Source organism: Neophocaena asiaeorientalis, unplaced genomic scaffold (genome assembly GCF_003031525.2).
Source record: "Neophocaena asiaeorientalis asiaeorientalis breed wild unplaced genomic scaffold, Neophocaena_asiaeorientalis_V1.1 scaffold134, whole genome shotgun sequence".
Taxonomy (NCBI): Eukaryota; Metazoa; Chordata; class Mammalia; order Artiodactyla; family Phocoenidae; genus Neophocaena; species Neophocaena asiaeorientalis.
Window position 1 is genome coordinate 21,305,460 of NW_020185339.1, and position 24,799 is coordinate 21,330,258.

The 24,799-nt window shown below is 36.5% G+C and overlaps 1 protein-coding gene across 12 annotated transcripts in view; it reads right to left on the reverse strand.

Annotated features, from left to right (window-relative positions):
• SLC16A7 (solute carrier family 16 member 7) overlaps positions 1–24,799 on the reverse strand; it is a 164,114-nt gene that overhangs the window by 58,415 nt on the left and 80,900 nt on the right. For 9 of the 12 annotated variants that reach the window (XM_024737085.1, XM_024737077.1, XM_024737080.1 and 6 more), the window contains 2 exons: positions 10,171–10,302; positions 2,614–2,860 (listed from right to left, as the gene is read on the reverse strand). In XM_024737085.1, the coding sequence (XP_024592853.1) occupies positions 2,614–2,830 (217 nt within the window). In that variant the 5' untranslated portion in view covers positions 2,831–2,860; positions 10,171–10,302. Of the gene's footprint in view, positions 1–2,613; positions 2,861–10,170; positions 10,303–17,177; positions 17,294–24,799 lie in introns of all 12 variants that reach the window. The other 3 variants (XM_024737086.1, XM_024737084.1, XM_024737089.1) reach the window with 2 other exon arrangements.

Consider the following 24,799-nt stretch of genomic DNA (forward strand, 5'->3'; position numbering starts at 1 on the left):
ATTTACCTTTTCTATTTTTTTTTTTTTTTTTTGCGGTACGCGGGCCTCTCACTGTTGTGGCCCCTCCCATTGCGGAGCACAGGTTCCAGACGCGCAGGCTCAGCGGCCATGGCTCCCGGGCCCAGCCGCTCCGCGGTATGTGGGACCTTCCCAGACCGGGGCACGAACCCGTGTCCCCTGCATCGGCAGGCAGACTCTCAACCACTGCGCCACCAGGGAAGCCCTACTTTTCTACTTTTAAGGGAAAGACCAAAGGGTAGGTGAATTTCTGATGACTCTTCTCCGTAGCAGAGATGATGTACAAAATGTCTCAGGTCTAATGAGTAAGGACTCTAAGCACTTTTTCCAACTACTGACTCAGAACTCACTTAGATATTATCATCTTCAATCACTACGTACTAAGTATTGTCATGTGTCTAGCATTGCTTTCTTAAAACAACTAGATACAAAATCCCCGTGGATCTTTAATTTACACCTATTTTATTCATGTATTACCCTAAACATTTTAAGGCAGTTTTTTCTAAATTGCTATTTTACCAAACTAAAGTTTTCTTGATGAACTTCAAAAGACTTCTCTTTTGTGTTTTTTAACATTTATATTGTATGTATTAAAAATGGGAAAATCAGAGCACAAATAAAATAAAAAGTTATTTAATGATAAATATATATTTACTTACTTATAATTTGGCATTGAGATTTATTGGTTTGAGAAAAGTAATTACGTTGTTATTCATTCTAAGCCTCCTTTTAGAGCCAGCTGGGGAGTGGAAGAATGTCATATGACCAGTGTACAGTATCTACTGTTTCTACAGTCATCAGAGATAACACAGGTACAACCTTTAAAGCAACTGTCTAGTGGAGAATCTCAGAAAGTGTTTTAAAAGCAAAGGTTTTCACTGACATATCCAAATAGCACTTTAAAGTTACCTTTTGGTACTGGAACAGAAATGCATCAATTTAACTTAACCAAAAAGGTAATGGAGACATACAGTGGATTAATGTAAAATCACTGACATACAGAAAGTAGAAAATACCCACTAACACACACACACACACACACACAGGATTATTTGGGGATCAAATTTTTACCTTGGTAGTACAATAAAAAGATAATACCCTAACGAATAATTATTATGTCACTAAACAATTGACCTTGGTGGGGCAGTACCTAAATCAGGTTTGTGGAAGGCCTTGCACAGACCTGGCTCTGCCACTTACTTTATGGAGGTAAGAGAAAGGCAAAAGAGCAGAGTGATTACACGTGTGGGGTCTCAATTTCTATCTGCCACTAATGAGCTGCTTGACCTGGGAAAAGTACTTTATCTTTCTATCTCCTTGGCTATATAATGGAAAGAAGTAATTCTTATTTCACAGAATGTTAAAAGAATCAGGTCATATGACACATAGCAAGCATTTAGAGAGGCCTTAACTGAAACTAAATATGAACATGTGTTGGTTATTACTCCTAAGGGTATATCCCCATCACTATGAACCATATTATCCTCACCTGTAAAGTAAGACATTGAAAGACGATTTGTATAATTTCTTAAAGTGCTTATATTCTGAGTGTCTATCTGTATCTTAAAGTCAAATATCCAGCTGAAAATGAAAACCCTAAAAATCTAAAATGAAAACCCTAAAATCTAAATATTTTAAGTAATGACTAAAAGAAAACTGTAGACAGTCTTGTCTGCTGTTAGGATTGATTTCAAGCAGATAGGTGACAGAGCAATGAACTAATAATTCCAATAATTTTCCAATAATTTTTTTTTTTTTTTTTCTTTTCTTGCGGTACGCAGGCCTCTCACCGCTGTGGCCCCTCCCGCCGCGGAGCACAGGCTCCGGACGCGCAGGCCCAGCGGCCACGGCCCACGGGCCCAGCCGCTCCGCGGCACGTGGGATCCTCCCGGACCGAGGCACGAACCCGCGTCCCCTGCATCAGCAGGCGGACTCCCAACCACTGCGCCACCAGGGAAGCCCTCCAATAATTTTTAACAGAAGTAATATGGTACTTATTTATTCGTTATTCCTTATGAATCATACCCTCATTTGAACATGGAATGTAACAAGATAATCGTCAGGCAGCCATTTAAATTAAAAAATGTCATATTTAGTAAGTACTACAGAGATAAGGAATTATTTTATTCACACGAACTTGAATGGATCCAGAATGTACATGATAACACTCTATTTTGCAACTTAAAGTGAATTACTTTCTAGGCTTATAGATTGTCAGCAACTTGAGTTTCATTCAGAAAAAAGCAACTGTAGCAGTATTAGGAAATGATACTACCATTATAGTATAGACTCTATTCCAAATTAAATGGATAGGTACCACCCCTGAAAATTCCATAATTTAGTAAACCTTATTTTGTGCAAAGACATCCTCATTCAAATAAACACTCTAGTAAGACTCAGAATAAAGTGAATAGTTTAAGATGTTGAATTACTAAAATCACTAAAACTTCAGTCCTAATTATACTTCTGGTTGGTTTTAAGTGAGGATAATATGAAAACAGGGTTTTAATGTACCAAAGCACTACATGTAAAATACTGTGGCATGGAGCAATTGCTTTCTTAAACCAGAATTGTATTTAGTCCAAAGAACCTTACCTCCTGCGTACATAACAGCTAGCATAGTGGATGATATCCATGCTATTTCACTGTAGGTAGTGTTGAATATTAGCTGAATTTCTTTGAAGAAAACTGTGACAGCTTTGGGAAATGCATATGAAAATCCAATGGAGATAAAAGCTGCTCCAACCACTACCCAGCCCCATCCTCCATCAGGAGGTGGATGCAACGGTGGGGAGCCTGCTGGGGGTGGCATTTCCACTCCTCTATTTGGAATTCAAGTAACCTGCATTAAAAAAATGAAATAACAGTTTAAGCCATATTTCCATTTTCATAAATCACTCTTGGTAGTTATTAAAATAATATTATTATAATATTTTTATTCTGTTAACTACAACTATGTAATTTTTTCATAAATATTTTTTAATACTCTGGTACTCAGAAAGTTATCAGAAAATTAACCAAAAAATTGGAGTGAGGTATGTAACTTTGTTATGGGTTAAAAATTGAAAGCATTTTGTTTATGGAAACAACAATTACTCAAAGAGAAGTTAAGAATTCAGATTTTACTAAAGTACCAACCAAAAAACAAAAGGTATCTCAGTCTGATTTCTAAGATAAATGGAGCTATCATCACTTAGAATAATTTCTTAATCCAAAACATTTAAGATTTTCTATACAAAGGTTAAAAAGACCTTACATTACATCTGATGAATTTCACAGAATTAAACAGTAAGCATATTTTAGAATTTTTCCACTTAAAAAAATTATTTATTTATTTATTTTTGGCTGCGTTGGGTCTTTGTTGCTGTGTGCGGGCTTTCTCTAGTTGTGGTGGGTGGGAGACTACTCTTCGTTGCGGTGCGCAGGCTTCTCATTGTGGTGGCTTCTCCTGTTGTGGAGCGTGGGCTCTAGGGGCGCGGGCTTCAGTAGTTGTGGCACGTGGGCTCAGTAGTTGTGGCTCGTGGGCTCTAGAGCTCAGGCTCAGCAGTTGTGGCGCACGGGCTTAGTTGCTCCGCGGCATGTGGGATCTTCCCGGACCAGGGCTCAAACCCGTGTCCCCTGTATTGGCAGGAGGATTCTTAACCACTGAGCCACGAGGGAAGTCCTCCACTTTTAATAACTGATAATACTTAAAGACATTTTAGCATAGATCTATTTTCTAAAATTATAGGAGTAGAAATTGTGTGATTCTAATGAATTAATTTTAATGCACTTCCGAAACTGGTGATATCTATCATTTTATGAATGATACATTTTATGAATTCTTCATAGCAATGATATGCTCCCAATCAAATGGATGGTATGTTATTTTTATTCAAAGAAAGGGACTTTCTTTTTGGATATGCCTAGGAACACTTAACTGCTAGCTTTATGGTATAGAGCACCCACTCTCTTGCGGAAGAAATGATCACAAATAGCTTAATACAACTGAAATTAAATTTTAAAAATCTTGGTTCCCTAACATCAGTGTTTCTTTGTAGAGCAATGCTGCTTGCTTGGCCTTTAGCTGTAATCGCCAATATTTCTCAACATCTTTCTTTTACTACTCTCATTCCATTTGTGAATATTTTTCAATTGGAATGTAGAGGAAAAAGGAAACGCTTGTCTGTTGGTAAGACAATATAGAAAATAAGCAAATAAAAGCTAAATTTGCCACTAATTCAGGAAACCTACCAAAAAACTAAACTATGAACAGACACAGAGGTTTAATTTTTGTTTGATGTCAACTGTATCTAAGATATTTTTGGTGATCTTCTATACGCACCTTCCAGATTTTGAGTGAAAACACTCTTTAAAGTTTTCTATTTTGTCCATAGTTCTACCCAAGGACTTTGCCTTCAGAAACTCATATAGGCAAAATGATAAAAATGAAACTTAAAATAGGTAGAGCACTGTTTCCCTAGAATAAATACTATGATGATGAGTATTAAAATGGAAGTAACAATACGGACAACTATTACCTTCACTCTTTTTCTGAATGTTAATTTTGGCACATATACTTAAGCCTTTTTAACATAATATTTTACAGTATTTCATAGATGGAGGGAAATCGATATAATCTGCAATTAACAGATAACAGGGCTGAAGATTAAAATGCTTATTTTACATTCTGTGAGTCAGGCGTATCTGCAAGGAAGTTCTCAGACATTCAGCTTTAATCACTTTTCTTGAGTTTTTTCAGCTATATTGAGGTATAATTGACAAATAAAAGTGTAATATATTTAATGTGTAACATGATTTGATATACATATACATTATGAAAGGATTCCCATAATCAAGTTAATCAATACATCTATCACCCCATGTATTTACTTTTTTTGGTATGAACACTTTATATTCTACTTTCTTAGCAAATCTCAATTATACAGCACAATATTATCAACTATAGTTACCATATTACACATTAGATCCTGAGAACTTATTCGTCTAATAACTGAAAGTTTGTACACTTTTACCATCCTCTCTCCATCTCTACAGTGTTATTATGTAGAATTTGTCTTTCTCTGTCTAGCTTATTTCACTTAGCATAATGCTCTCCAGTTTCATCCATGTTGTTCCAAATGGCAGGATTTCATCATTTTTTAAAGCTGAATAATATTTCACTGTGTGTGTGTGTGTGTGTGTGTGTGTATACATTTCTTTATCCATTCATCTGTCAATGGACACTTAGTTTGTTTCCATATCTTGGCTACCGTTAGTAATGCTTCAGTGAACATGGGAATACAGATATCTCTTCGAGATAATGATTCCCTTTCCTTTGTATATGTACCCAGAAGTAGAACTGCTCAATCATATGGTAGTTCTATTTTTAATTTTTTGGAGAACCTCCAAACTTTTTTCCATAGAGGCTGAAACAGTTTACACTCCCACCAACAGCATAAAAGCCTTCTGTTTTCTCTACATTCTTGCCAGTATTTGCTATTGCTTATCTTTTTGATAATAGCCATTCTAACAGGTATGAGGTAATATCTCATTTTGGTTTTGACTTTCATTTCCCTAATGATTAGTGACGTTAAGCACCTTTTTCATGTACCTGTTGGCCTTTTATATATCTCGTTTAGAAAAATATCTATTCAGGTCCTTTGCCCATTTTAAAATTGGGTTATTTGTGTTTTTTGCTATTGAGTTGTATGAGTTCCTTGTATATTTTAGATATTAATCTCTTATTGGATATGCGGTTTACATGTATTTTTTCCCATTTCATAGGCTGCCTTTTCATTTTGTGGACAATTTGCTGTGCAGAAAGTTTTTAGTTTAGCTTTCGTTTAGTAGTCTCACTTGTTTAGTTTTGCATTTGTTGCCTTTGCTTTTTGATGTTAAATCCAAAAAAATTATCACCAAGGCCAATGTCAAGGAGCTTACCCCCTATATTTTCTTCTAGGAATTTTATGGTTTCAGGCCATGTTCAAGTCTTTAATCCATTTTGAGTTGAGTTTTGTATATAGTGTAAGATGGGGGTTCAGTTTCCTTCTTTTCCATGTGGATATCCAATTTTTCCAGCACCATTTATTTAAGACACTATCTTTTCCCCACTGTATATTCTTGGCACCTTTGTCAAAAATTAATTGACAAAATACATGGATTTATTTCTTGGCTCTCTATTCTGTTTCACTGATCTATGTGTCTGTTTTTATGACGATACCACACTGTTTTTATTATCTGGTAATAGAGTTAGAAATCAGGGAGTGTGATACCTCCAGCTGTTCTTTCTCAAGATTGCTTGGCTATTCGGGGCCTTTTGTGGTTCCATACGAACTTTAGGATTGATTGTTCTATTTCTGCAAAAAATGTCATTGGAATTTTGATAAGGGTTGCATTGAATCTGTAGATTGCTTTGGGTAGTATGAACATTTTAACAATATTAATTCTTCCAATCAATGAGCACGGAATATCCTTCCATTTATTTCTGTCTTCAATTTCTTTCATCAGTGTTATAATTTTCAGTGTATAGATCTTTCACCTATTTGGTTAAATGTATTCTTAAGTATTTTATTCTTTCTGATGCTATTGTAAATGAAATTGTTATCTTAATTTCTCTCTCCAGTAATTCATTGTTAGTGCTTAGAAACACAACTTTACTGAATTTGTCGATTAGTTCTAACAGTTTTTTGGTGGAGTCTTTAGGGTTTTCTATAATATAAGGTCAAGTCATCTGCAAACAGACAATTTTACTTCTTCCGTTTAAATTTGGATGTTGACTTCTTTTTCTTGCCTAATTGCTCTGACTAGGATTTCGAGTACTTAATCACCATTTGTTTGTCCCGATCTCATTAACTGATACTTATAGTTCTGGATTTTCCTTCCAGTTTAATGCTGAACCAAGGAATGGAATAATCCTCGCGTAGGTTTTTGGCATATCTATTGGCTTTTTCTATTGCCTTATTTTATTTCTCCTTTTGGATAATTGTGGTAAAGGTTCTATTCTATTTTTGAATTAGATCAACAATTACATTTTATTTTATTCACTTTATAACATTGATATAGTTATAAAGCAAGAATCAGCAAACATTTCCTGTAATGGGTGAGATAATAAATATTTTAGGCTCTGCAGGCTGTATGGTCTCTCTCATAACTACTCATCTTAATAGTTTTAGTGCAAAAGCAGCTACAGACAATACTATAAAAAAATGGGTGTGGATGTTCTAATAAACTTTTATTTACAAATTAGACCAAGGTTTATTGTTTGCTGATCCCTGTAATAGAATACCATTAGAAAACCAAGAAAAGAAAGAAATTGTACATAATCACACTAACCTTACACAATATTATTAGTAATTTTGCATATCTCTTTTCATTATTTTTCTATATTTCTATATTTCTGATGAATGTAAATAATATTGTAATCATATAGATCATACAGATCTAATTGTATATACTGCTTTTTCATTATTATTTTTTATTTGTCTTAAGTTCTTTTTCTTTTTTTGATTAGATAAGTGGCGCATTCCAATTTTTACGAAATATGGAAAATGCAAAAGTATAAACCAGAATAAAATACTATCAAATAAAATCTTCAATTGCCACCATGGTTTACAGAGAAAGTATCTTCTCCCTCCCGTTTTTTCTTTTTATATCCATTTACATCTGTTTTTATACCCATACATTTAGAAGTGCTGTTTGGAAAGCCACCTCAAATTATTGTTTCAGAAGTTGGGGTAGAAGTGACAGAGGCATCTACCTTTTTATTAGGGACTGTGAATAGAAATGTTTTATAATTTAAAAAGTTTTAAATGGTAGAGGGAAGGCAAATCCATTTTAGTTTTCCAAGAAGATACAATAAAAGCATGATAACAAGTTACTTCTCTCTGACTACATACACACAGACAATATGGCTCTAGATACAGTGATATTAACTAGATGGAATAGTTTCAAAAGTTCAAATTGCTTGTCTCTTACCTTACTGATTTAAATGTATTATAATCTAACTAACCTATAACCTAATCTATAGGTATACAAAAATGAATAAAGGGATCTCTGACTCAAATATTGAGTACTCTTGCTAAGTGCTTATTAAATATTTATTTGCTCAGTTAATTTCCACAAAAGGCCTATAAGATGCTGTACCTATCTTTTAAATAAGACTAAAGCTCAGAAAATATTAGAAACTAGACCCAAGTAAAACAATAATGTCAGGGACTGGATTTCACTAATCACTGCTGACTCTTAAAATTACATAAATAGAATTAGAAATAATACTCTTGGTTAATGTATTTAGAAGAGGAAACAAGCAAAAAAAAAACTAGGTATTTTTTATTATGTCTTCTCTGCATGTCTAAAGTATTCTTATGGGTCAAAAGAGTCAAAGACGATTTTCAAGACTGTAAGAAAATAACTTGAAAAATTCTCTCCATGGATACATTTGTATGTTAGAAACCTACCCAAAATGTCAGGAAAACTATAGCATTAAGGTCAAATGAGAAGCTTTCGCCACAAATAATGCACACAGTGTACATCCTATTCAAAAATGGACACATCACAGCAGGGACCTTCTGTAAGCTCATTAATATTCTACAGATGCCAACTGTTCAGATCGATCCAAAACACCGTATCTTGTCAAAGAATGATTTTGAAAAGATTTGAATGTCTTCAGAATGTTTATGGTCTGCTTTTGTAATCATTTTTGCTTTATTGGAAACAATAAAAATTTGTCTATCTATCTATCTATCATCTATCTATGTAATTTGGTTTCTCTTTGGTCATCAGTTAATACAACATGATGGATTTACAGCATATGAGCACTGGAAATAGCATCTTTTTTTTTTTTTTTTTTTGCGGTATGCGGGCCTCTCACTGTTGTGGCCTCTCCCGTTGCGGAGCACAGGCTCCGGACGCGCAGGCTCAGCGGCCATGGCTCACGGGCCCAGCCACTCGGCGTCATGTGGGATCTTCCCGGAAAGGGGCACGAACCCGTGTCCCCTGCATCGGCAGGCAGACTCTCAACGACTGCGCCACCAGGGAAGCCCAGAAATAGCATCTTTTAAAAAGTATAATGCTTAAGGAAGACAGAGAAGGAAAGAGACAGATTGTAAGTACTGGCTAAACCAGCTGAAAATAGCACTCGGTCTTTGAAAGTTGTCTAAATAATCTGAATTTATATATTATTGAATTTTGTTACTATATTTTTAAGGTAGTCAAATTTCTTATTGTGTGGAAATCAAATAAATCTAGAATAATACTAAAGAAATACCAAATGGCACTTGTAAGGGGTAAACTACTTTTTGTTGTATTATCAGAGTATAAAAACTATCATGAGGTTTAAAGTCCTCATTCTGCAATTTTCCTGCTTGCATAAAGGAATCTAAAACATCTTTCATTATTAATTTATGATTTTAAACTATTGTACCTTTTATCACCTCTATATTCTGGAGTAAACACTTAGAAATACAACTGGATGATTTATTTTTCAGCCATTTCACAAATCATAAATAACATTTCTAAATAATCTTAAATCCATTATTTTAAAATCATTATATCAATATAAATATTGAAGTTTACTAATATTCAAATCATGTTATTAATATTGAAATTTACTAATGATCTAGGTTAATGTTGGGATTTCCATTTTATAGACAGAAATCTATGCTCATAGAAAAGTGAAGTGGCCTTTAAAAAAGCATTATATGATGGAGTTATTTTTTCCTCAATACTTTGTTTTCTGTATTATTTTTTCATAGTTCACCAGTTTATCTCAGTATATGATCTTTTATACTCTTTCTCCAGCATATTTACTTGATTTTAATTATAATTGCATCCTCCTGGTTGCAAGTCACCACTCAGATACCTCTTCACTTCCTTATCTCCAGCTGTCTTGTTTCTTCCATTTAAATTGACATCTTACAATCTCTTAGCTGAATCATTGCAGAGTAGACCAAAATCAATTAACCCTTGAAAAAATGCCACTTCCAAGATTATCACCTGTTCATTATTAACAACTCGAGTTAACCAATAGTTCAGACCCAATTCATATACACTCATTGGCCTCACGTTATTTTCCTGTGCACCTTTAATATTTTATACAACTTATGTCTGTCGTGTCTTGTTCCTTTTATTTGTGGGCATAATCAAGAAAAACAGTGAAAAGTATAATTTTACCTGTTGACAGATGCTCTCTTGAACAGATTTCTTTGGATTATGTGTGATATTGTTAAACCTTGTCACTATTGCTTGAAGTGTGATATTTGAAGGCAATACAAAGGAAGAGAGGTAGAGCAGACTCTGGATTATCTAAAGAAATAGAAAAACAGGTGTTACATATATAATTGAGGTCCAGAAGCCTCATTAGGGTCACTACCTTTAATTCATCCAATAAATTTTGACCCTGTTTTAATAATTAACAAAATTGAATATATATATATATGTGCATATATATTTGTCAATCTATTGATTGAATTATTAGGTATGAACAAAATGATGAAATGTGTGCAGGAGAAAAAAAATTAGAAGTATGAAATGAAGATTAGTTTTTTTTAAATAAATAACAGTAAATTACATATCTACCATTGTGAGAAGGAAATTTATTGGCATTCATTAGCTGTCACTCAAATAATTCCCTATACTCATTTAAATAATTTGCTCTAAAATTCAACTAATAAAATATCTATTGACAAGGAAAATAAATATAAAATTTAAAAGACAGTTATTAGAAATACTATCAATAATATACATGCCTTACAATGAGACACACTGAGTCATGAAAATGAAACAAAAAGTATTTTAGAAATCTTATGATTTAGAAATCAAATGTCTTAATCAGATCTGGGTGATAGATGAATATGCTAATAAATCTCCCTAATACATCAAATGCCTTTATTTCAACTTAAATCTGGTACTGAGTATACAGATGCTAGTACTTAGGGTTTATTTTGCTTGGGTCAAGCATTCCTTTGCCGAGATAAAAGCTAAGGAAAAGTTAACTCTGTCAGTTAAATACCCAGTTGCCTGCCTTGCATCCAGGGCCACTTATCCTAAAGTGTTGAAGTCGATGCAACCACCAGGCCAAATGAGGTTTGTATGAGAGGATGAGGAAAGTCTGTGATCTAGTTGCCTAGTCAGTGAGAAACTGAGGGTGGGGATTAGAATGAAGATTAGTACTGGAATTAGAAAGTCATGGATAAAATCTGAGAAATAGATAAGGCCGGAATTAAAGTTTTAACTTATGCTAGGAATGGAGAGTTCACACTCAGTAGGTCTCCTACATCTGGGATAACAGCAGGGAGAAGAGGCTTACATCTGCTCTGGACCTACCAAGAGGCTTGGAAGCCTTTGTGACTTTTTTAAGCCGAGTAATTTAAGGGTGGCAGCTCCACCCTACCACAAGTAACCGGCCCATCCAAATGCAGAAAACCCTTCTTATATTTGAAGGAAATACATTTTCTGTCAGTTTCCTCTGGCAGAGAGAGTTGCCTGGAGTTTAGGGCAAAGCCTCAGAGGAAAGCCTCAGGCATTCCTGACAACTGGGCTCTGACCCTCCATCTATGCTTAATTATCATCATGGTTCATGGAGGTCAGCATAGGGGCCAGAACAAGCAAACATGACAAGGCCACATTTTAAATGCTCACCAACATTTCTACACAATTGTCACAGAGCTTTATTAACCTGACGGGTCTAGTTTCCTCCAGAAAGACCAACCCGTATCCAGATGTTTTTTCAACAAATTGGCCAACAATCCAGGAATCCTCTGTGATAGTTATAACTATATTAATCTATTTTACATCTCTTTCTCAATACCTATTAAACTATCATATTTTTATACACATTTAAGCAAATAAACTCATACAGTGCATATATTGGTCCTTAGTTTTAAAAATGAAAGTCAGTGTTTTAAAATTTGTGTGTCTGATGAAAAAACCAAGAGAAGAAACAACAATCCTTAATATAGGAAAGGTTTCCTTTAATTCAGGAAAGAAACAATTTTGGAGACTGAGTCCAAGTAGGCATAAAGCTTATTCTCCCCTACAAAAGCAGTGTTAATTACTATAGCTAGAAGCTGGGCTGTGGTATCAGCTATCAATAATTTGGTTTGTTAGCAATTCACATACATGCCACATGTTTTATGATGGGTTTTACTTATAACAGGGAGCTTAAAAAATGCTTTAGAGCTTTCAATTTTTTAAAAAGATTCCATTAGTTATCATAATCCCACGAACTAAAAGGAAGTGGTATTTTTAATCTCATTTATAGATAAGAGCATAAGGAATCGGAGGTACGAAGAGATTTTTCCAAGGTGTAATATTCAATAAGTGATCACACTGATACCATGACTAGTATCTTTCTGTTAGGCTCGTTGTTACTGATTCCACCTTAACACACCAACTTGGAGGCTACTCTTTCTGCTTATAAATATACTCCGTTTTATTTTTATGGTGAATTTCCAAATTTCTATTCTTGTACATATGCTTGTCTGTCTTGTCCATCAGAATTCAAATACCTGTTCTTTGGAATACTAAACGCCAACTATCCTTCAAAGTCTTTAGAAAATGCATCATTATTCCAGCTTATTTACATGTCCTTTCTATAATATTTTTGAGTATACAGGCTATAATATATCATTGTCGTTAACAAAAAGGTGGCTTGATGACTACCAAAAACATCTGTGTGCTTCAAGTGTTTTTCAAAAACTTTATGTGGTAGGATGTGCTGAAGCCCAAGAATTGTGCCTTCCCTTCTAGAAATCAATATGGGTTGATTAATCTATGGAGAAGAAAGTGTAGGACAAAGGAGTAAAGAAACTATTGAAGTGATGGTCAATGCTTAGATCCTAGTGCTATATTCAAGGTCCTCTTCTCATTCAGTTGTACAGAATATCAGAATGTGCCTTTATATACTTGGTGAATAATAATTCTTCAACTTCCTAAATCTAACCAGGCTGTATCAATTTTATGAACGCCTATCAACAGTCTACACAATCCAGAAGTTTATGCTTCAAAATAGCCCAGAAATAATGTACTTAGCAAACTAAGTCCCAAATTAAATCAAAAGATGTTTGGAGACTACCGCCTTCACTATAAATTCTTTTAGGTAACCTATAGATAAAGCATGAGCTGTGTTTCACATCCTACCTATAAAGTGAACTATGTTTTCACCTATAGGAATTAGTACGTTCCTTAGAGAATAATGAACTGGTCTTTTTGCTCTCCATTCCCTCTTTCTTATACAAAGGATACAGTACATCAAATTAATGTACAATGTTTAAGTTTAGGTGACAACTCACTCAGTTTTATAATGGGAATTAAACTGAACCAAATCTAATCTTTTCTAACATGTAATTGAATTAAAATTGGAATCTAATCCTGGGAGGTTATTTTATTCTTCAAAGTGGGCCACCTTTTACATCCTACCGACTGATTTACTTTGACAACTAGACAGCAGAGATATCAATAGTGCATAGCCCCCAAAATGTTAGTAACACAAAACCTATTTTTAGGTGTAAAATTGTGCTGTAGTGAAAGGACTCTGAGAATGCTAATTGATAACAAGGGTCAAACTAACTGAAGATGTTTTTGTAATGGGAGAATTAGAAAAAATAATATGAACCAGCACCTAATTATTTATGAAGAATTGGATGAATATCCCATATCAGACAATTCCTCTGATTTATAGTACTATACTTTTAGAATTGTGTAAAAGCAGTTGTAGTGAGCTGAATAGTGGCCCTCAAAAAGATATGTCCATGTTCTAATTTCCAGGACCTGTAATATACCTTATGTGATCCTATAGACTGAATGCTTATATGCCACCCCACCCCCCACAAAATTCATACATTGATACCTAATGATACTTGGAGGTGGGGCCTTTGGGAGGCAATTAGGTCATCAGAGTGAAGCCCTCATGAATGGGATTAGTGCCTTTGTAAATGAGACCCCAGAGAGCTCCCTTGCCCCTTCCACCAACTGAGGATACATTGAAAGACGGATGTCTAAGAATAAGGAAGAGGACCCAAGCAGACACTGAATCTGCTGGCACCTTGATCTTGGACTTCCCAGCCCCCATAACTGTGAGAACTACATTTCTGTTATTTATAAGTCACCTAGTCTATAGTATTCTGTTATAGCGGCCCTAACAGACTAAGATAAAAGTTGGTACTGGGAATGGGGTGCTGTTACAGCAAATACCTAAGAATGTGGAAATGGCTTTGGAACTGGGTAACGGGTAGAAGCTGGAGGAGTTTTGAGGTGCATGCTAGAAAAAGGCTACGGTCATAAGTGGACCGATCATTAAGGGCAATTCTGGTGAGAGCCAAGAAAGAAAAGAGGAGAGTTATAGAGAAAACCTCAGCTTTCCTAAGTAATCCTGAACAGAATGTTGGTAGAACTATAGAGGGTAAAGGTCATTCTGATGAGGCCTCAGACGTAAATGAGGAATATGTTACAGGATAATGGGAGAAAGGAGATCTTCATTATAAAGAGGCAAAAATCTTGGCTGAATTGTGTTCATCTTCGAGTGCTAGTGTTGAACTGTGAGTAATGAAATCGGATATTTAGCTGAAGCTATTTCTAAGCAAAGTGTTGAAGGAGTGTCCTTGGTTCCTCCTGACGCCTTACAGTAAAATGAGAGAAGAGAGAAATGACAAAAGGACAGAATTGTTAATCAGAGCTTAAAGATTTGAACAACTCTCAGCCCACCCATATTGAACAGAATGAGCATATATGATTGGAAGAAACTCAGTGTATGGACAAAACACCATTTGATGTTATTAGTCGGCCATCTCAGCAGAAGCAGGAGCTATTGCGGAAAACAATGGAAGAATAACCCCAAAGATAATTCAGAAATCATCAGGGCTGCCCCTCCCATCACAGGCCCAGAGTAAAAGGGTCCCAAGGGCACAGTGAATTCAAAGGAGGGGCTGCCTGAACCTGTGGGACATTGGGGTGTGCTGCCAGGTGCTGCCTCACAACATGGGCTCTGCTCTCTGCACCCCAGCTCTGTGCTCCTTGGCTGCCTCAGGTGCAGATCCAATGGGCTGCAGTTTGGTGTCATGGTGGCCACCCCTATGGAGGACACAGGTGGCGAACGTTGGCAGTGTCCACACTCCCCTATCATCTCTGCCAGTGTACAGAGTGCAAGAGCCGTGGGGGCATAGCTGCATCCACCTAGATTCCAAAAGATGCCTGGCAGAGCTCTCACTCAGGGAGAGCTATGGGTACAAGAGCCCATCCTACAGGGGCAGAGCCCAGGCAGAGAACTGCAGGGGTGGGGCTACTACAGAAAGCCCCAACTAGGGTGATGTTCAGTGTACCCTGGGGATGGAGCTGTTCTTAAGATCATTGGAATGCGATTCCAAACCCAGGAAAGTCATAGCCAGGGAACTCAGACCCGTGAGTGCTGTGTGGGTGAGACTGCAGTCCCAGTGGGTCCATAAGGTAGAGCATCCAGTCAAAGATCATTCTTGATCCTTAAGGTTTAATGTTGGAATTTGAACTTACTCGGGACCTGTTACCCCTTTCTACTTTCCCATTTCTCCCTTTTGGAATGGGAATGTCTCTCCTATGCCTGTCTCACCATTATATTTGGAAGATTTCACAGGTTCACAGATGGAGAGGAATTTGCCTCAGAATGAACCATACATTAAGTCTCACCCATATCTGATTTAGATGATACAAATGAGACTTTGGACTTCAGAGTTTGAGTTGAATCTGGAATGAGTTAAGATCTTTGGGACTATTGGGATGGAATGGATGTATTTTGTGTGTGCAAAGGACATGAATTTTAGAAGACCAGATATGGAATGCTACAGACTGAAAATGTTTGTGTCCCCTCCCCCTCCCCCCGCCAAATTCATAAATTGATACATAATCCCCAGTGTGATAATATTGGGAGGTGGGGCCTTTGGAAGGCAAAGGTGGGGCCTTTGGAAGGCAATTAGGTCATAAGGGTGAAGCCCTCATGAATGGGATTATTACCCTTATGAAAGAGGCCCAAGAAATCTCCCTTCTGCCATGTGAGGACATGAGAAAATGGCCACCTATGAACCAGGAAACCGGTTCTCACCAGACACCGAATTTGCTAGCACCTTAATCTTGGACTTTCAAGCCTCCAGAAAGCCACTCAGCCTATGGTGTTTTGTTATAGCAGCCCAGAGGGCAAAAGATGTGATTAAAATAAGGATCTTAAGAGAGAAGTTTATCCTGGATTATCCAGGTGGTCCCTAAATGCCATGTATTCTTATGAGAGAGACAGACACACAGAAGGAAAGGCATGGAAAGTAGGCAGTGATATGAAAATGAGGCAGAGCAGAAAGTGATGCAGCCACAAGCCACAGAATGTTGATTGGTGCCAGCAGCTAGAAAAGGCATGGAGCAAATTCTCCCCTAGAGCCTCTTTAAGGATTGTGGTCCTGCTGACACCTTGTGAAGTGTGAGAAAAAAAAATATCTACTGTTTTAAGCCACCAAGTTTGTAGTAATTTGTTACAGCTGCCCTAGGAAACTAATATAGCAGTAGTGATGGCACCATTTATGAAAGTCATGAACCCAGCAATTCCAAAGATGTCTCTCTTAAAAGCACTTTCGCACAACTTTGCAAAGAAACATGTACAGGATGTGCAGGGGAGCATCATTTATAACTGTGGCAAACTGAAAGTCACTAGGAAAATGGGTAAATTGCTACACATCCATAATAAAGTACTACACAACTGTAAAAAGAATGAAGCAGATCTATATGCACTGATATATAATATCGTTAAAAGTATACAAATGCAATAACAGAAAGCTATAAAAAATATGATTCCATTTATTCTAAATACACACATAAAGACTTACACGTGAAGACGTAGGTCTACATATTTCTATCTGCATACAAATTATCTAGAGCAATACTAAAAAGCTATTAATAGGTGACTTTGGAAAGTAGTTATATATTTTTGAAATGTTTAATTACATAATAAGTATATCTCATTTTTCAAAACTTTACAAAAATGCTGAAACACAAAACTTTATTATGAAATATAAATATATCCCCTTAGTTGTTATCCTGGTTGTGAGTTGTAGCAGGTACTTCTATTTGTATTTTACATAGGATTTTCATAATTTTTTTCTACTGCTTTTTTTTCTGCTAGCTAAATTTTAATCAACTAAGGTAAAAAGGAATTGGCCCCTACTTACAGATCTTATGGAGTAGCTCTCATAGTGTGGCTCCAGTTGAGCAGCAGAATCGTAAGCTGGTACCTTTTTAGAAACGTAGATTCTGGGGTACTACCTCAGATATCCTGAACGAAGCTCTGGAAGTGAGACCCAGCAAACTGCAGTTTAGTAAGTCTTCCAGGTGATCCTGATGCCCACTAATGTGTAAAAGCTGCTGGTCTAGCTCTTCCTCCAACACACCTACAAGTGTTGGCTTCAATAAATGTAATAAACTCTCTGTAGTTCTTGAGCCATCATGGTCTATTGACTCCTCTGCCTACCGAACGGCTGAAGCTACCGGGGAACCACTGCTCTTCTCAGAATCCTGAACATAATGCAGTTCCATCTATGACATACCACTTTGTCAGCTGTAGCCTCATAATTCTATGACCGCTGCCCCTTATGTCTCTTGAATAATCATGTTTATGGTATGGGAAAACTAAAGACAACCTAAAGACCCAAATTTGGAAAGTGAATGAATATATTATGGTCATCTACTTGATAAACCATTATACATACATTAAGTGATAGTTATGAAAATTATAACATGGGAAATATTTATTATATAATATTTAATGAAAAGCTCATATGTCTGCAAAATTCAAAATATGTGACAAAAATGATACATAAAAAGAAAAAAATAGGACATAGTAAGAGGGTGAGGATTGTAGAAAAATTATATTTCTCTATTCAAATTTAGGATAATACTATTATAATATCTTTTTTTTTGATTTATCATAGTGCATACTTTATTCATTTACTTATTTTTGGCCGTGTTGGGTTTTTGTTGCTGCGCGCGGGCTTTCTCTAGTTGCGGCGAGCGGGGGCTACTCTTCGTTGTGGTGCACGGGCTTCTCACTGCGGTGGCTTCTCTCGTTTATTGCGGAGCGTGGGCTCTAGGCGCGCGGACTTCAGTAGTTGTGGCACATGGGCTTAGTAGTTGTGGCTCGCAGGCTCTAGAGCGCAGGCTCAGTAGTTGTGGGGCATGGGCTTAGTTGTTCTGCGGCATGTGGGATCTTCCCGAACCAGGGACTGAACCCGTCCCCTCTGCATTGGCAGGTGGATTCTTAACCACTGCGCACCAGGGAAGTCCCCTGTAATATCCTGATATATAAAATACTTTAAGTTAATATTATACATTTAATGATTTGCCCTAGTTTGCGGTTTTATAACTACTTTGAAAAATATTTTAATTTTAACTAGTCTACAACCATTTCAAAAATGTAAGGTTATATAGTGAAATTGGAAGCTGTATTTTATTTAAAGATCTCACCTCCATTTTTTAAGTTCCCCTTTTGTTTGTTTTATGTCATTTTGTTTTTAGTTATGCCTAAATGAGATTATGAGGCTCTTGCATAAGTTGTAAAGAATATACCCAGAGATGGTCCCCACACTTAAATTTAGATATAAATTACATTAGCTGATTACCAATTACCTATATAAATAACATTTACTGTTACCTATTTTGTTACAAGTAAGCATCACTGAGTAAGACAGTTGATACTTTAACATAAATTTTCTTGTAATTCTGTTTAGTAGCTATTACCTCCATTTTTCAGACAATGAAAATGAAATTCAACCATGTCAACTATCTTTTAAGTCCACCTGCAGCATTTGTTTTGAACTAGGCTCTTACAGAGTTAAGAGCTATACACTTTCTATTGTCTTCATGTTAATTTTCAGTCATGAACTGCTTGAAGTGTTCATATCACCACCCCCTCTCCACCCTCCTGTGTTTTGCCTGTTTGAATACTTGCTTTGCTTGTGGTCACTTGCCTGAGTTTTCTGCCCTCCATCCATTCCAGCTGTGTGCTTCCCAAAGACTTCAGGAGACACTCAATTAGTTGCTAATTTGGTAATTTTACCAAAATAGGAAGAGGAAACAAAAGCTGGAGCCCACAGAAAAGTAACCATTCAGCAGATTCAAGAAAATGGTATTAGCGGTCAGGATTTAAACTTCAAAGAGAAGGGCTGTGAAACTCTTCGGAAACTAGTCAAGTTATCAGTTGTTTCTTCTACTATACACTTACAAGTGAATTAAATTTTTAATTTTATTTTTTGATAGTAATTATTTGCCCCCTACCCATCCTTGTCGTGCTTCTCTGCAGGCAAAGTATACTCGATACCCCCTGACTTTGGACTTGTTTTGTCAATGGAATATAAGCCAATGATGTATAGTCCATGTCCAAGAGTGAGCTTAAAATGTTTGCATGTTTTGACTTTACACCCGTAGTCTTTACCTTCCAATCTGAGAACGTGTCCCTTTAGTCTGGGTCGCTAAAAATAAGAGTATGTTTGGAGGTCAGCCAAGCCCACCAGAGACAACCAGAGTGATAGCTGATCCATAGCCTTCAAGTAACAAAAACAAGAAATAAATATCTGTTGTCAGCCCCAGCAAAATTTGAGATTGGGTGTTTAAAACGAAATCCTAAAATATGTGGCATTGGCTTTAGAGATGGACAGCTGGTGGTGAGGACCCTGTTAGAAGAGGTTAGAAAAATGTAAAATATTTGGTAAAATTTTGCCTATGATATCTTAAAAGAGGCAGAAAATACACACAATGCAGTTGGGGTTCTGGGACAAGAGATAAGGAGAAAATATGTTGGTAGCATTAGTTGGTGGTTATTAGCCCTGTTTAATAAGTACTAGGAGAGGCAATGAAGTCATGATAGATTTGATCTGTTTGCAAGCAGGGATGAGAAGAGAAAAGGCACAATGCATGTATTATAGGACTTGCAGGATTGAAAGACACATCCCCCAGCCCCCCACCCATCTTTTAGCTTGGTAAAACTTTTTCAAGTGAAGACACTCCCTCAGGGCAAAAACTAAATCCAAAGGTTACTAAAGCAAGGAAAAGACCAAACCAAGGTGTGGCTTTTGTACCTTTTCTTAGAATCTCTTACAGGCTTAAGTCAGATCCCAGTAAATTCTTTCAGTTTGAAAAATATTTAGGAGTGGGGGTAGAAAAGAGACCAATCGTGTAGTCCCTGAAGTTCTAACAAACTCAAATTTTCTATAATTCAGTATATTTAGAGCCTTGCAAAGAAGTGAGAGTGTTACTATTTGCACTAACTGAAACCAACTAATTAAAAAAATACTCTTCAAAACATTATACTATAAAATGTACTATCACCTTGGACAGAAAGTTAGAGTGACTGTTGGAAATGTCAAATGACCAAGTGATTGAAATAACTCCAATATCTTGTAACTTGCTTTATGTCACGTACAGGATATAACACCATGGAAAATGTAAATACATATAATAAATGTCACGAAAGTGTTGTAACATTCACGCTGGCTCTTAGTCTCCTTATTTGTGAAAAGCCAGAGCAGGAGTAAGTGTTATCTGAGGTCCCTTTCAGCTCATTTTTGATTCTATGATACTAAAACACATAGTTCTATTTTATAGACTTTCTTAACATGTGAAATACAAATTTCTTCTCTTCTCTAGGAAAAATCTACTGCTGTTCAAAAACAAGTAATGAACAGACAGACATTAATTGAGCAAGATTCTACAAACTATGGGCTGAATGAGAAAAGTTCTTTTGAAAGAGTCACCTGAAGGAATTCCATTACATACACAGACAGGGTCACGTGTTTAATTAAATACAGAGGCTTTTAGAGGCCAAGTATTAGTTCCTTAAGTGTGCTTGGAATTTTATTCAATTCCCAAATCACAATTTAGTTCCCATAAAAGTTATTGTATAAGATCCTCAAAGGAACTGGTATATATTTGAATAGTTTTTCATTTATTTATCAAGATAAAATATTGAAGCATACTTTCATGTTCTTTAATAGAATATGTTCCCATAAAAGTGGGACAGTTTGGTTCAGTGTTGCCAATAAATCACATGAAGATATTTTTCAAAGATAGAATGAAAACAGCACCTCACCTATTATATATTTTAAATGTTTTAAAGAATGACGTAATATTTCAATTCATACACTATGTTTTTAGTTCCCATATTTGCCAAATTATATACACTTAAATAAAAAAATTATATTGTACAACTACCAAATGGGAATCATGTCAATCATATATTGGTCGATAAAAATATCACGTTCAATAGAAATTAAATAGAAGGTATCATTAATAATGTATGAGTTGACTATTTACAAACATGCCAAAAGGTATTCCTCTTGTCAAACATACATAAATTTTATGACAGTGGCGTCGTGGGGATGTTAACTGCAGTCATTTCTTATGAAGGATCGATAAAACCTAGCTGAAACAGGCAGAGCTGAAAGTGATCACTTTCGTCATGTTTTATGACATTGTAAAGACTCGCCATGAAGAGTCTCTCTAAGGAAACCTCCCTGTGAAGCTCCACAGAATTCGCTATTTCAAGCCCTCGTATTTAGAATTGGATGTTACTGTTATGATATTCACTGAACATCGATAATGAAGTTGGTGCTGACTGGAACAAAAATGAACCCAAAGTTAAATATAACCTAGATAAGAGCTACAGGAGCCGCTGAAAAGAAATCAATTGGTTCAATTCTGCTTGTCACTTCTAGAAGGTCACCAGAAAGAAGCATCGTCCCAAATGCAGAGAAAAGAAAAACTCTTTCTCCTTCCCTCTTCCTTACTGTACTAGTCAAGACTGTGAATCCCACAAAAATAAACAAACACAGTCCTCTGAGAATTGATGACACACTTGTACTACACCAAATTAGAAGGAATGAAATTACGGGAAACGTTTCGCCTTTGCACGCCGCATCCATCTTTCTCTCCCTTAGCTTTCTCCTAAGGGCCTGTAGGCTCCCTTCTTTCAGGTTTGGCTGCCAACTGGGCAGGGAAGATATCAATAAGCCCAAGCATCATCTTGATCCTAATTTAATTTCTCTACCTTTAAATTATTTTATTAGTTTAATTTTGTCCTTGCCCTTTCCCCTTACATCCTAGCATCAACTCATTCTCCCAGACCAGATATGCTCCTGCCTGACTGCAGACCATTCTGTTCCAGGCTATTCACTCAGGTTTGTTCTAACTTTGTTGCAGGTTGGATGAAGAGTTCTCACTTCCTTGCCCTAACACTTCCTTTACATTCCTTCACGCTCCACAAGAGAGCGCGATGCTTTCTCTGACTTCTTGTTTGCCAGTCCCACACATCCCAGTCTGACAGACAGCATGGGAAGTAGCTGATAGGAGTCACAGGCTGCCATCCTTTCTGCTCTGCTCACAGGAATGCCAACATTCCAAACCTGGGAAAAACAGGAAGGGGATTCCTATATTTTACCGTCATTGGAAACAAACCTTTCCTTCCAGTTGGGTCCTACAGAAAAAGGCATCCCTCTTGTTTTCTCATGCTATCCATTTACTTATCATTTTTTTAACTTTTTACTTTATATTGGAGTATAGTTGATTAACAATGTTGTGTTAGCTTCAGGTGTACAGCAAAGTGATTCAGTGATACATATACATGTATCTATTCTTTTTCAAATTCTTTTCCCACTTAGGTTGTTGCATAATATTGAGCAGAGTTCCCTGTGCTATATAGTAGGTCCTTGTTGGTTATCCATTTTATTTTTATTTTTTAATAGATCTTTATTGGAGTATAATTGCTTCACAATACTGGTGTACAACAAAGTGAATCAGCCATATGCATACCTATATCCCCATATTCCCTCCCTCTTGAGCCTCCATTTTAAATATAGCAGTGTGTACAGGTCAATCCCAAACTCCCAATCTATCCCTTACCCCTTCCCCCCCACCCCATAACCATAAGCTCCTTCTCTAAGTCTGTGAGTCTGTTCCTGTTTTGTAAATAAGTTCTTTTGTAACATTTCTTTTTAGATTCAGCATATAAGCGATATCATAAGATATTTCTCTTCATTGTTAATGAAGTCTCTCTTGCTTGTCATATGGGATTTGGCTCCAATAATTTTCACACTTTTAATTAATGTCTTTTCTGTATTTTTTTTCTTTAGCTTACAAAATGTTAATCTCCTCAGGCCTAAAAATAGTAGGAAAGCATAACCTTCTCTAGAGCCTCTATTTTTCTTGTGCTGTCACTATATTTCATCTTCACTTCAAAACTTCACACAAGGGCCATCCTTCTCTGTAACCTCTTCTTTCTTACCACCTACTCCTAATTCCTTGCTAATGTAAGACCTTCTCTTCTCTCTCTCAAGCTTCACTGAATAAATTTTCTCTTAAAGATGAGCAATGACTTCCTAATCTCCAAAGCCACTAGGCCTCATCTCATTAAAAATTTATATGGTATTTAGCAATTACTTCATTGGACCTTGTACTTGAGACTTTGGCTTCTATCTCACTATATCCCTACACCTTCTCCCACAGCTAGTTTTTCTCTTCAGGTCCAACATGTGTAAGTTCTCATAAAGGTTATATTGTTGACTCTCTTCTCTCTTTACATGCTCTCCATGATACCTTCTACCTTTATAAATTCAGCTAATGTTTTATACTTGGTGTGTTCCCATTCTCCATCCCCTGTGTCAATCCTTTTCCTAAGTTATAATTCTTCATTTCTTATAGCTTCCTAGACATTTTCAGAAGAATGCCCCCACTGAAATGTTGACTGCCCCTAAGTCTGTTAATTGTAATAAGAGTTGGTACCTAGGCTGAAAGACCCTGAGTCCTTTCTTCCTCCCCTTTCTTGCGTAGGCCTTTTTTCTTTAATAGCTCTTGAATGTGTGTTTCTTTCCATTCCTCTTCTTTACCACCATGGTTCACGCCCCTGTTCCCTCACAGTCCCCTAAGGGACTCTCTCAACTTCAGTTTCCCATCCTTCCCTCCCACACCTCTCCGTACACCAAGCTTCTCTTCAGAATTAATCTCCCAAAAGTACTTCTCTCAACCTAACCCTATCCTGGGAGGAGTTTGCACTGACTAAGCCATGTTCCTCAGGGACCTAAGAAAAAAATGACCTGAATGTCATTGGTTCCAGTTATTCCCACAGCTGACCCCCTCAAAGGAGTAACAGAGAGATCCCCATCCAAATATAAGAGATTAAGAAATGCTGTAGGTTGAATAACTATTTACAATATTATGTTCAGTCACACTTGACCTTAAGAGGGGCTGCAAAATGAGAACCACTCTTCATCCCTCTTCATTCCCCACCATGCTTGCACCTTGCTCTAGTTTGTATGCTTCTCCTGGTGAACAGGGAGATTATTATAGTAGATAATTTGGTTAGGAAAAAACGTTAACAATTTTTCTACAATTTTTGAAGCAGTTCTATTTTTTAAAATGTTTGCAATGAGCCACGAAGGCTTCTAGATTCAGAGGAGAACAGTATATTTATTTATGCAGAGAGTTTGTTCTGAAACAGGTAAAACTGAGGTTCCAAACTATTCTTACAGAGCTAGTGAACTGAAGATGATTCTAGGAATGTATTTGCATGAATTGACAATTTTCTTTTGTTTTATTTGTTGTGCTATGTGGCCATAGGCAGAGAAAGAATGTATGGATACCCAGGAGAGAGTAAAACAATAAACAAGATGGTTGGCATGGTGCCCACACTGTCCAGCCTGAAGGTTCCAGGGGACAGTTTCAAGACAGAAGCTAAAGCAGCTATTTTCCTGAGAGATTTTGAGGCTTTTACACAGTGATGGTTTAAGATTCAGATGATAAAATTTGG